Consider the following 15824-nt stretch of genomic DNA (forward strand, 5'->3'; position numbering starts at 1 on the left):
TTGTTCACTTAAGCATTTTCATTTGAGAATTAGATGATTATAGTTTTTGAGGGAAAAATATTTAACCCCAGAGGGCTTTTTAAGGAACTGTTTAACATGGAAGTGTTTCCTTGCAACAATAAAAAATGAAGAGATAGCAGGGAAAAAAGAGAAATAAGGGGAAGAAGGAAGAAAAAGAAAAAAGAAACATTTTATTAATTCTTCTTTGTACAAGACAAAGATGAACAATTCATGGAAACTATAAAGCTATGAAGGATTAAAGGCGTCTCTCTAGAAGTGAACACATTATGGAACCAGCAAAATAATCAAATGTATGCATAACGAAGAGACTTGTTTTTCAAATCTATCATGAACGCTGTATCTCATTTATCTCTGTATCACCACAGTATCAAACACTATTTCTTGGAAAAAGCAGTAGTAAGAACAATAATCACAACAGCAACAGTAATCAACACTAACAATAAACTGAGTACTTACTATGTACCACACATAGTTCTGAAGAACTTCACAAAAGTTAATTCTTATGCATTACTACTATGACCCCTATTTTCTGATGAAGAAATAGAGACAGTATGGGATTAGTATTTTGACCAAGATCCCACAGCTAGTAAATGAGAAAGCCAGAATTATAATCTGGGCAGTTTGGCTAAAGTCAGTATTCACATACTACAATACCATAATGTCTCCAGAAGGCATAAATACGTACTGAATGAAATACACTTATACCTAGAATAAATATAAAAGGCAATGGGCCGGGCACGGTTGCTCACACCTGTAATCCCAGCACTTTGAAAGGCTGAGGTGAGTGGATCACCTAAGGTCAGGAGTTTGAGACCAGCCTGGCCAAAACGGTGAAACTCTGTATCAAAAATATAAGACATTAGATGGGTGTAATGGCAGGCACCTGTAATCCCAGCTACTAGGGAGGCTGAAGCAGGAGAATCGCTTCAACCCAGGAGGCGGAGGTTGCAGTGAGCTGAGATCACGCCACTGCACTCCAGTCTGGGCAGTAAGAGTGAAACTCCATCTTAAAAAAAAAAAAAAAAAAAAGGAAGAAAAATAGGCAATGAAAATTCAGCATTGGAAAGGTCAGTAACAGTTCATATCCTAATGCAAGTACTCACTCACCTAGGACACTCTGACACTGTTGACCAATGCATCACATCAAGGCAGTATGCAGCAATTATACCTTTTCTCTATCTTTATTTTTTTTAAATCATTTTTATTTTTAAATTATTTTTAGAGATGGAGGTCTCCCTATGTTGCCCAGGCTGGTCTCGAGCTGCTGGGCTCAACTGATCCTCCTGCCTTGGCCTCCCAAAGTGCTGGGATTACAGGCATAAACCACCATGCCCGGCCTTCACTGCCTTTATTTCTTACTTAATAAAACTACTTTGGAAAAAATAACATGTATAATAAAATACGCACTATAATTTACTACAATTAATAATTAAGTTTGAAAATCGTAATAGATAAATTGGACATAATGCTACAAAAAAGTATTCTTACCCCAGCTTTTAGTAAATTCCACGTATAATCTATGGCACAAATGGCACCTGTTCTTCCACAGCCTGCACTAAGGATATAAAATTTGAAAAAAAAATTGATTTTTGTGATAAAACAACTATAAAATAAATGTGGATGGACATGTTAACATTCAGAAACAAAAAGAAATTTGACAAAATTCTACTTAGTAAACAAAATACAACTTACAGTGTGTTCACGGCAACACTGGTAACATAGAATACATATACATACACACTATGATTTTTTTTTTTTTTTGAGACAGAGTCTCGCTCTGTCACCCGGGCTGGAGTGCAGTGGCCGGATCTCGGCTCACTGCAAGCTCCGCCTCCCAGGTTTACGCCATTCTCCTGCCTCAGCCTCCTGAGTAGCTGGGATTACAGGTGCCCGCCACCTCGCCCAGCTAGTTTTTTGTATTTTTTAGTAGAGACGGGGTTTCACCGGGTTAGCCAGGATGGTCTCGATCTCCTGACCTCGTGATTCGCCCGTCTCAGCCTCCCAAAGTGCTGAGATTACAGGCTTGAGCCACCGCGCCCAGCCACACTATGATTTTTCCTATACGTACTTTATGATAAAGTTTAATTTATAAATCAGGCACAACAAGAGATTAACAACAATAACTAATAATACATTAGAACAATTATAACAATCTACCACTACTCACTACCTCACTACTCTTGAGGTTTGGGCCATTATAAGTAAAATAAGGGTTATATGAACATAAGCACTGACATGTCCATCTGATAACTGCAGTATCTACTATGTGACTAATGGGCTGGTACAGTCTACAGTGTGTACACACTGGACCACGGGATGATTTATCTCTCAAGCAGGACATACTTCCCTATGCTTCTCAGAATGGTACAGCATTGAAAACTTACAAATTGCTTACTTCTGAAATTTTCCATTTGATATTTTTGACCTATGAGTAAGTGAAACTGAGGACAGTGAAGTCTTGAATAAGGAGGGCCTATTGTCTATCTTTTAAACATTTCATTTAAGAGGTTGGGCGCAGTGGTTCATGCCTGTTGTCCCAGCATTTGGGAGGCCAAGGCAGAAGGATTGCTTAAGCCTGGGAGGTTGAGGCTGCAGTGAGCCATGATGGCACAAATGCACTCCAGCCTGGGTAACAGAGTGTGACTCCATCTCAAAAAGAAAAACAAAGATTAATTTACGGAACTTCCAAGAGTAAGTGACTCACAGAATAGCTACTAAGTCGTCACTCTGGAAGTCCAATGCTGCATCAGAAAACGTGACTAGCTAACAACGTCTTACAGAGAGACATATTTATTCTATGTTCAAGATGGTTCTTGTGGCTGGGTGCAGTGGCTCACACCTGTAATCTCAGGACTTTGGGAGGCTGAGGCCGGTGGATCACTTGAGGTCAGGAGTTAGACCACCCTGGCCAACATGGTGAAACTCTGTCTCTACTAAAAACACATAATTAGCTGGGTGTGGTGGCGGACACATGTAATCCCAGCTACTCGGGAGGCTGAGGCAGGAGAATCACTTAAACTGGGGAAGTGGAGTTTGCAGTGACCCAAGATCGTGCCATTGCACTCCAGCCTGGGCAGCAACAGCAAAACTCCAACTCAAAAAAAAAAAAGATGGCTCTTGTTTTAGAGTACAGGAGGAAATGGTACATCATTTCAATCTATAGAATGTGTAGGAAAGGTGAAGAATGCTATAAGCCCTAGAAAATGGATTGAGCAACAGCAGTGATTTCATTAAAAGAATAAGACAATGATACGCTCTCATATCCCAAAAAACTAATGGAAGCTGGGGAATGTACAGTAACATATCATAGGTTTTTTTTATTTTAAAACATGACAGGCTGGGTTCAGTGGCTCACGCCTGTAATCCCAACACACTCGGAGGCCGGATCACCTGAGGTCAGGTGTTCGAGACAAGCCTAGCCAACGTGGTGAAATCCTGTCTCTACTGAAAATACAAAAAAAATTAGCCGGGAGTGGTGGCAAGGCGCCTGTAATCCCAGCTACTTGGGAGGCTGAGGCAGGAGAATCACTTGAACCTGGGAGGTGGGGGCTGCAGTGAGCTGAGATCATGCCATTGCACTCCAGCTTGGGCGACAGAGCAAGACTCCGTCTCAAAAAAAAAAAAAGAAAGAAACACATGACAAAAGTATTTTAAAGTAACTGCTTCTCAACTAGAGAAAGGCTTATGCATCTGAGAACTGAAAATCACTGAGTAATTATAAGATGTTACTGACATCACCAGAATAATTTTTGGCAAAAAAACCCCACAAAGTTGTGTAGCATTTTAATGCATATTTGGAAATGTATACCTATCAGTGGTTTGTTAAACGCGTAACCTAAAATTCCTGATAAAAGTACACTATAAGCAACCTAAAATGATTTTTAAAACCTCTTAATAATAAACATCATGAATTATGTTAATTTTCAGTTGTTGATACTTGTGAATTCTGTGCATCAAAACATTTACAGAATTTTAGTTGAGTTACTGAGATAAATTATATATATCTAAAATTTGATAGTTAAAAGTATAATATAAAGATACAGATAACCAGATCAATGAAACACCACAGAAAGTTCAGGAACAGATCTGAGTACACGTAACATTTCTTACATAACAGTGAATTCTCCAGAGGAGATTAGACCATTCAATAAGTGGCAAAGGAAAAGTTAGGTATCAATGAAGAGCAAAAAATTAATTTCTGATCACATAGCTTAACTGTAAAAAAATTCCAGGTGGATAAAAAAATATATATATATAGGATATAAATATATTGGATATTTATCCAATAATAAATGTTAAAAACTAAATCTATGAAAGTACTAAAAATATATGCAAAATATATACACTATTGTGTTAGGGAAAGACTTTCTATGTATAATATCTCAATGGACAAAAACCATTCAAAAATCTGACATGACAAAATGAAACTTATGTATGTCAAACAGGCAGAAGACAGGAAAAACCATGGTACTTACAACATGACTAAAAGTTAATGTCCTCAATATATAAAGAATTTGTGTAATTATTAAAAGATAAGGCTGGGCAAAATGGTTCATGCCTGTAATCCCAGCACTTTGGGAGGCCGAGGCTGGTGGATCACCTGAGGTCAGGAGTTCAAGATCAGCCTGACCAACACGGAGAAACCCCAACTCTACTAAAAATACAAAATTAACCGGGCGTGGTAGTGCATGCTTGTAATCCCAGCTACTCGGGAAGCTGAGGCAGGAGATTTGCTTGAACCCGGGCGGCAGAGGTTGCAGTGAGCCAAGACTGCAGTGAGCCAAGATTGCATCACTGCACTCCAGCCTGGGCGATAGTGCAAGACTCCGTCTCAAAAACAAACAAACAAACAAACCCCACCAAAACCCTTGTCTGTCACACAGGCATTTAAAAAGCAAACAAAGGCCGAGTACGGAGGCTCACACCTGTAATCCCAGCACTTTGGGAGGCGGAGGCGGGCGGATCATGAGGTCAGGAGTTCAACACCAGTCTGGCCAACATAGTGAAACCCTGTCTCTACTAAAAATACCAAAAATTAGCCGGGTGTGGTGGTGTGTGCCTGTAATCCCAGTACTCAGGAGGCTGAGGCAGGAGAATCACATGAACTCGGGAGGAGGAGGTTGCAGTGAGCTGAGATCGCGCCACTGCACTCCAGCCAGGATGACAATGCAAGACTCCATCTCAAAAATAAAATAAAATAAAATAAAATAAAATAAAATAAAAAAAATAAAAACGAAAAGAGAACACCCAGTATTGGGAAAGGTATAGGGAAATAGGTACTCTCACATACTGCCAGCGGTAGAATTAAGTGGCATCAATTTTCTGGATAACACATTAAAAAATACTCATTAAAATATTTTAAAAGTTCATATCCTTGACCAAGAAATCTCACTTCTGGATATTTATCCAGTAATAAATTTATCCTAATAATTGCAGATGTGCTCAAAGATTTAACAATAAGATGGCCACTAAAGTAAATTAAAAACAAAAAATAAAGTGGACACTGAGCTTTTACATTGTTGTTTAAAATAGTTGAGGCAGAGGTTGCAGCGAGCCGAGATTGTGCCATTGCACTCCAGCCTGGGCAACAAGAGCGAAACTCCATCAAACAAAACAAAACAATAGTGTATGTACACACACACACACACACACACATACTGAAAGGACACATTCTCGAGTTTTAATAATGGTTATATCTCCAGTGGAACTAGTGGAAAGCAAAAGAATTTTCTTGCTTTTATGGATGTGTTTTCTAAGTCATTACAGTTAACATATTGTTTTCATTGTCTAAAAATATTTAACGGTCAATTTATTTTTTGATGAAAAGCCTTCCTATGTAAATGGATTTATGATTGAACAGGAAATTATTTTAACTAACTTATAAGAAGTCAAGTGAAAGTAATTTCTTTATCTTTTAATTCTATAATTAAACATATTGTTTATTTTTAACTGGTCAATTCTACTCAATTAAATGGTCAACTAACCACTGAACTAACCACAGAAAAAAATTGTTTTAATGAACCAAGTTGTTAACTGATTCCCACATCTCCACCAGCAAGTTAGTTTCCTGGCCCATGAATAAAAAGTAGCCCTTTTACTTCATTAATTATAAGCATTACAATCAAACCAAGTGAATAAGAAAACTATCTTTGGTGCTTTGACTCCACTGAAAAAATATTTTAATTATGTAAATAATAAAAAATAAATCTCTAAGTGTGAAAAATCTCATTTCCTTTTTATAACAAATGTGAATGCAGATAACAAGTCCCTTAGAGGACTAAATTGATAGTTGTCTTATGAAGTAAGTACTATGACTGTAAGGCCTTTAGAAGAATCTAATGTAAACCAAATATTCAGAGTAGAAAAACTCCCTAAGGATTCAAAAGTAGCTTCTACTATGTAGAAACCTATACCTATATAATGAAATTCCAAATATTGGGTTTCAAAATATCCTGTATCACCCATATTAAAATGATACCTATATTCTTTTTTTAAAAAAGATAGGGTCTACTATGTCACCCAGGCTGGAGTGCAGTAGAGCAATAGCTGCTTACTAAAGCCTCAAGCTTCTGGGCTCAAGCAATCATCCTGCCTCGGCCTCCCAAAGCACTGAGCCACTACACCCGGCCATGACACTTACTGCAAACATTTAGTATTTTCTTGACTAATTCAGTTTTGTGCTTTTCCTTTTAAAGGGGTATTTTCCATTAAACTCCTAAATCCATAACACAAATTTAGCTTTGTTTTATATATTATATATAATGTATACATATATGTGCACACGTATTATGTATATTTAGCTTTGTATTACATATTAATGTGTTACCTATGTATTATGTATTTAGCTTTGTATTATTTGTATCATGAGAATGACCAGATGACAGAAATAAGCCAAAATGTTAGATTAAGAAAAGCTGGTTATCTTAAACTGATTTCTCTTAGCTAAAACATATTATACAATTAACCCCCCTTCTAGAATACAAAACTAAACTGTCCCCCAAGAATAAACAAATCTCATGTTCAATCCCCCAAAGTCAAAGGCAGAATTTACATGATTTCTTAACACATCCAAATGAGTAATTTTGCAAAACCTAACTGAACTTCAAATATTATTTGAATAAATGAAAATATTTCTATCACATAATTTAAAGTAGGTGCACCTATACTCGTACTTTCACATTCAGAGATAGCTTAACTAGGTCAGAAATCACTGAATTTTATGTAATGCTTATAATGAAGTAATCTACTATAAAACATAACTTAATAAAAAATGTCTGGTAAATGTGTATCAGTCGTTCATATTATTTTACTCTAAGAATGCTGGCTTCCTGCTTTAAATTTTTCAGTAGCTATAAATTATAAAATTTCATGATATGATAGGCAGTGGTGCAAACGTGGAAACTGATGTTCCCCAAGAATAAAAACAGCATTTAGTTTTTCATCAAATCTAAAACACACTTTTTAAACTCAATGTGACAGCTCTGAGATTGGTATGTATCTTACCAACAATGGTTTCTTACAAATGACATTTTCCCCTTATAATTGGCAGTGATTTTTTTACTATTAGTATACATTAATAATTGTGTGTCTTAGAATTGATGATATCTTAGATCAATAAGACCTATGTATATAAATCTTACATACATTAAAAAAAGAAAGTCATGTTGCCAGGTGTAGTGGCTCACACCTGTAAGCCCAAGACTCTGGGAGAGCAAAGCGGGACAATCACTTGAGGACAGTTCGGATCAGCCTGGGCAACAGAGCAAGACCTGGTCTCTTCAAAAAAATTTTTTTTAGTTAAAAAAAAATTAATTCAGTGTGGTAGCACATGCCTACTTGGGAAGCTGAGGCAGAAGGATCACCTCAGGCCAGGAGTTCGAGTTTACAGTAAGCTATGACTGTGCCACTGCACTCCAGACTTGGCATCAGAGTGATATCCTGTTTTTAAAAATCTCATGTCAATGTTTATCAGGAATGAAAATTGCTTGGTCATTGTTTCAGGGAAACTGATTAAAAGAAAATACAACTATATTGACTTAAGAAGGGTATGTTCTACAGCTTTCCACCATGTGAATACTATTTTCAAATAGATGATTCTGTGTTTTAATGCAACAACACTCTAAACGGTCTGTCAACCAAATGAGACCATATCAATTTACAAGGTCCCAAACATTATATCATGGCTAGGAGAAATTCAAGATTACTATCATATTAATGCAGAAATAAAACCTTGTGTAACATCAAACTTAAATAAAAATATTGTATTTATAAACTTGGGACATTCTTTTGTACCTGCAATGAATACAAATAGGAACATCTTCATGTTCTTGATATTTCCTCATTAAGCTTATCATGTCCAGAATAGAATCAAATGATGAAGGAACATCATGGTCTGGCCAGTTCACATAATGAAACTGATACAGCCTACGAGATTCCTTCAAGAAAAACAGAAAGTCAACAATTATGAAAATACAAAGTTTAAAGCTGCACAGCTCATTTAAACTGCCATTTCTAAGAGATTTACGTGGCATTTAGCACTACTTTTAAAAAAGACCCAAATAAATAATAGCTGACACTTACTGTTTACCACATGCCAAATATCTAAGGGCTTCACATGTAACACTTTAATTTCCATGAGGAAAGTACTATTAATACCATCCTCATTTTATAACTGAGATATACAGATAAAATAACTTGCCCAAACTTTCATAAGAAGTGACAAATGTGGGCTCTAAACCAGGCAGTTCTACTTCCAGAGCATGTACTTTAAACCTTACACTATATATATAATATACTATTTAACTAATCCACACTATTAAATGGATGAGCAATATACCATAAGCACCATGTTAGAGTAGGTTAGAGTAGTATCCATTGTAATCAGAAGACTAATAGAACATTAAACTGAGCAATACTCGAAATCTAAGCAAACCATACTCAAATTCTACTTTTACCATTTCCTAAATAACTTCAGGTAAGCTATTTAACTTCTTAAAGCTTCTGTATCTTCATCTATGTGCAAGGACATAACAGTATCTGGATATTATGCAGTTAAAAGAATTGAGATGCCTGATCTACTACAGAAATTCATTAAGGTACTTATTATTATTACTGTAGATTAAAAAATTAGCAGCTAGTCCAGATTCAGTGGCTCACACCTGTAATCCCAACACTCTGGGTGGTCAACGCAAAAGGCAAGAAGATCACTTGAGGCCAGGAATTTGACAGCAGCCTGAGCAACATGGCAAGACTCCATCTCTATAAACTATAAAAAATTTAGCTGGGTTTGGTGTCTCATGCCTGTAGTCTCAGATACTAGGAAGGCGGAGATGGGAAAACTGCGTGAGCTCAGGAGTTTGAGTACAGCCTGGGCAATATATAGTGAGACCCTGTTGCCAAAAAAAAAAAAGTCGGGGCGCTGTGGGGGGCCTCAACTAAAAACAATATATAACTCAATGAAGACTTAGCTTTGATAGTGACGTTTCTTTAACAAATTGTAAACTACTAAAACAGGGTAATAATTATATAAACAATGCAATAATCTGCTTACTGAAATAGAGGAAAAATATTTGCAGCAAAGCAAAGAAGGCATAACTATTCCAAATTTAATAAATTTAGGGTGAGTTGCAATTAAGATTACTTTATTATGTAATGTGATAAGCATAAATGTCAAGATACTAAATATTACACTATCATTTTCATCTTCAAAACTAAAAAATTAGCAAATTTCATTAACTATGTTAAATAACATAGTATACTATTTACATAGCTTGCTTTTTTTAGTAGCTAAAAGTTGATTAGTTTGCAAAGACATAAAAATTAGCTTCACACGCTTTAAAAATAAAAATTGCTGATACTTTTTTTACTTATAAAAAAACTATAAAGCAGATATAAAGCAAAATAATAATATATATTATATATATTATTTATATTTTGCAGATATAAAGCAAAATAATTTTCTAGCAATCTCATTTTACCAAATAAAACATTTAGGTGGTAGTAAGTATTATATTTTCTATTTTTAAGAAAATCTTATTTATTTTATTTTTTTTAATTTATTTTATTTTTTTGAGACAGAGTCCTGCTCTGTTGCCCAGGCTGGAGTGCAGTGGCGCCATCTCGGCTGATGACAACCTCTGTCTCCCAGGCTCAAGTAATTCTCGTGCCCCTGCCTCCCGAGTAACTGGGATTATAGGTGTGCACCACCATGCCCAGCTAATTTTAGTATTTTTTAGTAGAGATGGGGCTTCACCGTGTTGGCCAGGCTGGTCTTGAACTCCTGGCCTCAAGCGATCTACCTGCCTCAGGGCCCCAAAGTGTTGGGGATTACACACGTGAGCCACCACACCTGGCCTCAACTTTTATTTTGGATAAAGGGGTACATGTGTAGGTTACATGGGTATATTGTATGACACTGAGGTCTGGAATACAAATGATCCTATTACCCAGGGAGTGGGTATACTACCCAATAGGTGGCTTTTCAGCCCATGCTCCCCTCCCTCTCTGTATCTTCTCTTTGAAAACTATTCTCTATTCTCAAAACCATTTTTGAGAGTCTTGCTCTGTTGCCCAGGCTGGAGTGCAGTGACACAATCATGGCTCACTGCAGCCTCAACCTCCTGGGCTCAGCCTTCTGAGTGAGTGGGACTACGGGCACATGCCACCATGCCCGGCTGACTTTTTTCTTTTTGTAGAGACAAGATCTCACTATGTTGTCCAGGCTAGTCTTGAACCCCTAGACTCAAGTCACCCTCCCACTTCAGCCTCCCAAAGTGTTGGGATTACAGGCATGAGTCACTGTACCTGGCCTGAAAACTATTCTTAGAGACAGTCTATAAATGGTAAATACCTACATTTTGAAATTCAAGTAAGAGTGTCCTAATAAAGTAGTCTGTTCTCGCTTGTTCATCCTCCTAAATAAAGAGAAACATTTGTAAGTCAGTGAAAACGTTAAAACAAAAAGACACATCAAAACAAATAAAATACTTCTGTCAAAGTCCACAATATAAAATTAACCTTTAAAATTCCAGATGTACTTGATAATTAAAAACTCTAAAAGTCATCAATTTGTAAATGTCTGAAGTGATAAACATGCTAATTATCCCGATTTGCTCACTCCACATTTTAAATTATACATACATGTACCAAAATCACATGTACCCCATTAATAAGTATAGATACTATGTGTCAATTAAAAATAATGGCAAAAGGAAAAAAAAAGCTAGTAAGCCATGAAAAGACATGGACGAACCCTAAATGCACATTACTAAGTGAAATAAGCCAATCTGAAAAGGCTACATACTGTATGATTCAAACTATATGACTTCTGGGCCAGGCGCGGTGGCTCATGCCTACCTATAATTCCAGCATTTTGAGAGGCCGAGGCAGGGGGATCACTTGAGGTCAGGAGTTTGAGATCAACCTGGCCAACATGGTAAAACCCTATCTCTACGAAAATACAAAACTTAGCTGTGTGTGGTGGCATGCACCTGTAATCCCAGCTACTCAGGAGGTTGGGACAAGAGAATTGCTTGAACCCAGGAGGCAGAGGTTACAGTGAGCTGAGACAGTGCCACTGCACTCCAGCCTGGGCGACAGAGCGAGACTCCGTCTCAAAACAAACAAACAAACAAAAACAAACTATATGACTTCTTGAAAAGGTAAAACTATGGAGACAGTACAAATAATGATTACCTAGGGTTGGGAAGGGAGTGAGAGGAATGAATGAATAGGTGGAGCACAGGACGTTTAGAGTAATGACACTATTCTGTAAGATACGACAGTGGTGGAAACACGTCACCATGTATTTCTTCAAACCCACAGAATGTGTAACACCAAGAATGAACCCTAATGTAAACTGTGAACTCTTAGTGATAATGACTTGTCAGTGTAGGTTTGTGAATTGTAACAAAGAGATCGCTCTGGAAGGGAATGTTGATAATAAGAGGGCTACATGTGTGCGGACAGGGTGTATATAAGAAATCTCGGCCGGGTGCGGTGGCTCAAGCCTGTAATCCCAGCACTTTGGGAGGCCGAGACAGGCGGATCACGAGGTCAGCAGATCGAGACCATCCTGGCTAACCCGGCGAAACCCCGTCTCTACTAAAAAAAAATACAAAAAACTAGCTGGGTGAGGTGGTGGGCGCCTGTAGTCCCAGCTACTCAGGAGGCTGAGGCAGGAGAATGGCATGAACCCGGGAGGCAGAGCTTGCAGTGAGCCAAGATCTGGCCACTGCACTCCAGCCCCGGTGACAGAGCAAGACTCAGTCTCAAAAAAAAAAAAAAAAAAAAGAAATCTCTGTACCTTCCTCTCAATTTTGCTGTGAACCTAAAACTGCTCTAAAAAAAATAGTCTTGAAAAAGTTAGGCAGCAGTTCACACTGTAATACCAGTAGTTTAGGAGGCTGAGGTGGGTGGATCGCTTTAGCCTAGGGGTTCAAGACCAGCCTGAACAACATGGTAAAATCCTGTCTCCACAAAAAAAATACAAAAACTAGCTGGGCATTGAGGCATAGGCCTGTGATCTCAGCCACCTGGGAGGCTGAGGTGGGTGGATCACCAAGCCCAGCAGTGAGGCCAAGGCTACAGTGAGCTGCAATCACGTTGCTGCACTCCAGTCTGGGTGACACAGTGAGACCCTGTCTCAAAACAAAAAATGAAAACACTAAAACAAACAAACAAACAAACAAAAAAGCCTTAAAACGAAGTCTCCTATTAGATAGTCTCTTAACAGATAGACCCAAACAGTATGTAAGAAAAGTGAATTTGGGAATCATGTTACTTACTACACTAAGAAACTCGAAAAAAAAAAAAGTTCATTAAAAAAACTTGTATAGACAGTAAAGAAAAAAACATCAATTTGCTTTTGTAAGTTTTACTTATACCTAAAGTGTCTAAATGAATTACTTAAGCATCTGTCACCCAATAAAGTATCTGCAAAGTAGTAACCACCCCCAGAATCATGTAAATATAAATAGAATGTCATTCCTCAGTACCAACCACCATATCCCATCTTCAACCAGTTTACTTTCCAAAACGCATGATTTTCCCTAACATTCAAATTTCAATTAACTGGATAGCAACTGAAGAAAGAAAAGGGAAGAACACCCCAAATTATTATTATTATTATTATTGTGGTTGATGATAACATAACCACTTTAAAAGGTCTCTCGCTGTGATTTAGTCAAAGTATTAATCTACATCAGTCTATCACTAAGCAAATTATTCTTTTTGCCTTATTGGTTAAAACCACAAATAGTTTAGAACAAGGATTATGAAGAACAATGGTGTATGTTGTTTTATTAATAAAAATAATACTACTATACCTGTTTTAATTTTTAAAATCATAGTAACTTACTTTGAACTTTTCAAATAATATTTGAACTTTTTCAATATTTCTGTAAAGGACCAGATAGTAAATATTTTTGGCTTTTTGGGCCATAAAGTCTTTGTCTACACAAGTTTGCTATTGTGATAGAAAATTCATAAATTAATGGGCATAGATGTGTTGTAACAAAACTTTATTTACAAAACAGGCAGTGGGCTAGATCTGAGCCATGGGTAGTGTGCTGACATCCAGTCTAAGTGGTTACATGTGGTGGCAACATATGATTGAGCTCCTGCTAACCAGTCTTCACCCTTTCACCACCACTTTACCCTTGTCCTCATCCCACATCGAGAGAGCTCCAGAAAAGACTGTCATTTCTCAGTCTCAAACTCTGACTGCCAAGTAGTCAAATGACTTACTACGAATATTTTTACCAACATGCTATTTATAAATTTGATTTTTGTTTGCAGTTAAGTCAATGATAACAAATCCTGAGTTGTCTGAATCAATTATGAGACAAACAAATAACCTTCCACTTTTAAATCATCAAAGAAAATGTTTCTTCAGCATGGATCAATCCTGATGCTGACAAATTAAACCAGTCATTACTAATAAAATCAAACCAAATCACTTATCTAGAGACTTTTCAAGTTATCTACTTTTTTCTTTTTAATAAATCTTTTCCCGTGTTTTTTTTCTTTGAGAACTGTTTATAGAGATATATATTTTAGTTTAATTGGAAAACCATCCCCCAAGAACCAATTCATTTTCTACATTATAAAACTATTGCATTCTTCCCCATATCCATTATTGTAAATTGTTTACTATTCCTGACTCCCAAATATTCAAAAATTTCAAGCTGGTTTATTGTTGAATGTTAAGCACTGTATTTTCTCTTGAATTGCAATATTCATTATAGTTATCTTATTACATCTAAATTTACAAATGTTTGGCCAGGTGTGGTGGCCTGTAGTCCTAGTACTTTGGGAGGCCAAGGTGGGCAAACTGCTTGAGCTCAGGAGTTCAAGACCAGTCTGGGCAACACAGGGAGATCCCGTCTCTACAAAAAGACAAAAATTAGTAGTGGCCCATGCCAGCAGCCCTGGCTACTCAGAAAGCTGAGGTGAGAGAATCACTTGAGCCCGGGGGATGGAGGCTGCAGTGGGCCATGATCAGACCACTGCACTCCAACCTGGGTGACAGGGCAAAATCCTGCCTCAAAAAGACATATACAAATAAATAAAACTTTAAAAATAAATTTACAAATGTCCAAAACAACCACACTACACAGAACTAGGTTTCTATGCTGTTGAGGAATCTAATATTTCAGATTTATTTCTGGATTGGTCAAGGAGTATTGGTGTTTCCTCACTGAAGTAGACAGCATGGTGTGTATTTGGTATTATTCAAGCCTAATAAAATGAAATGCAGTGGGATTTTTAACATTTTTAAAAATGTTAATAATGTCTCACTATTTTGCCCAGGCTTGTCTCAAACTCCTGGGCTCAAGCAATCCTTCCCACCTTAGCCTCCCAAAGTGCTGGGATGACAGGTGTGAGCCACTGCACCTGGCCTAAAATTTTTACACTTACCCCACAAATAGTTAATTCTGATCAGCACCTTAAGAATATTGACTATTACATCTAAAAAGTTCAATGGTGAGTTATAGTTATTATAAAAACAACATTGATTTATAAAGTAGACAGCATAATACAGATTCGGTCCTGTCCGTTTTTATGTCAACCTAGAAAGCACTAAACTCTGGGTATGTATGAGAGGAATTCAGTCATAAGTATAACTAAGTCATAAAATTATGGAGTTCTTGAACTCAGCAATGACAAGTAAAACCACAGAAATCATATTTCATTTAATCATGGAAAACAAAGTCAAAAACAAGAAACTCTGAATAGGGAATGTGATACTTAATTTTATCTGTCAACTTGGCGGGGCCATAGTGTGCCCAGAATATTTGGTCAAACATTATTCTAGTTATTTCTGTGAGACTGTTTTTGGAGGAGATTAACATTTAAATTGGTAGTCTTTGAGTAAAGCAAACTGTCCTCCATAATGTTTGTGGGCCTCATCCAATCTGTTGAAGGCCTGAATACAACAAAAGGACCAGCTTCATGAAGCAAGACAGAATTCTCCAGCAGGCTGCCTTCATCTGCAACATTGGCTCATCCTGATTCTACAACAGACTTTTCAAACTAAAACTGAACATCAGCTCTCCTGGGTCTCCAGCTTATTAGCATTCAGACTGAAACTGCAGCACTGGCTCTCCAGGATCTCCAGTCTACCCTGCAGATCTTGGACCTGCCAGCCTCCATAACTGCCTGAGGCAATTCCTCATAATAAATCTCCTTAAATGTATCCACATGCACACAGATGCACACACACACCCTCTTATTCTATTGGTTCTGAAGCTCTGGAGAACCCTGATATAGGCAAATTCATTAATTATTATTATTATTTTTTT

The 15824-nt window shown here is 37.2% G+C and overlaps 1 protein-coding gene across 2 annotated transcripts in view; it reads right to left on the reverse strand.

Moving 5' to 3' along the window:
* Positions 1 to 15824, reverse strand: part of PTPN12 (protein tyrosine phosphatase non-receptor type 12) — a 105559-nt gene that overhangs the window by 32932 nt on the left and 56803 nt on the right. For both annotated transcript variants that reach the window (XM_023192520.2, XM_023192519.3), the window contains exons 7-9: positions 10875 to 10934; positions 8314 to 8456; positions 1510 to 1576 (exon numbers count right to left, since the gene is read on the reverse strand). In XM_023192520.2, the coding sequence (XP_023048288.2) occupies positions 1510 to 1576; positions 8314 to 8456; positions 10875 to 10934 (270 nt within the window). The remainder of the gene's footprint in view (positions 1 to 1509; positions 1577 to 8313; positions 8457 to 10874; positions 10935 to 15824) is intronic.

Source organism: Piliocolobus tephrosceles, chromosome 8, assembly GCF_002776525.5.
Source record: "Piliocolobus tephrosceles isolate RC106 chromosome 8, ASM277652v3, whole genome shotgun sequence".
In the NCBI taxonomy this organism is placed as follows: domain Eukaryota; kingdom Metazoa; phylum Chordata; class Mammalia; order Primates; family Cercopithecidae; genus Piliocolobus; species Piliocolobus tephrosceles.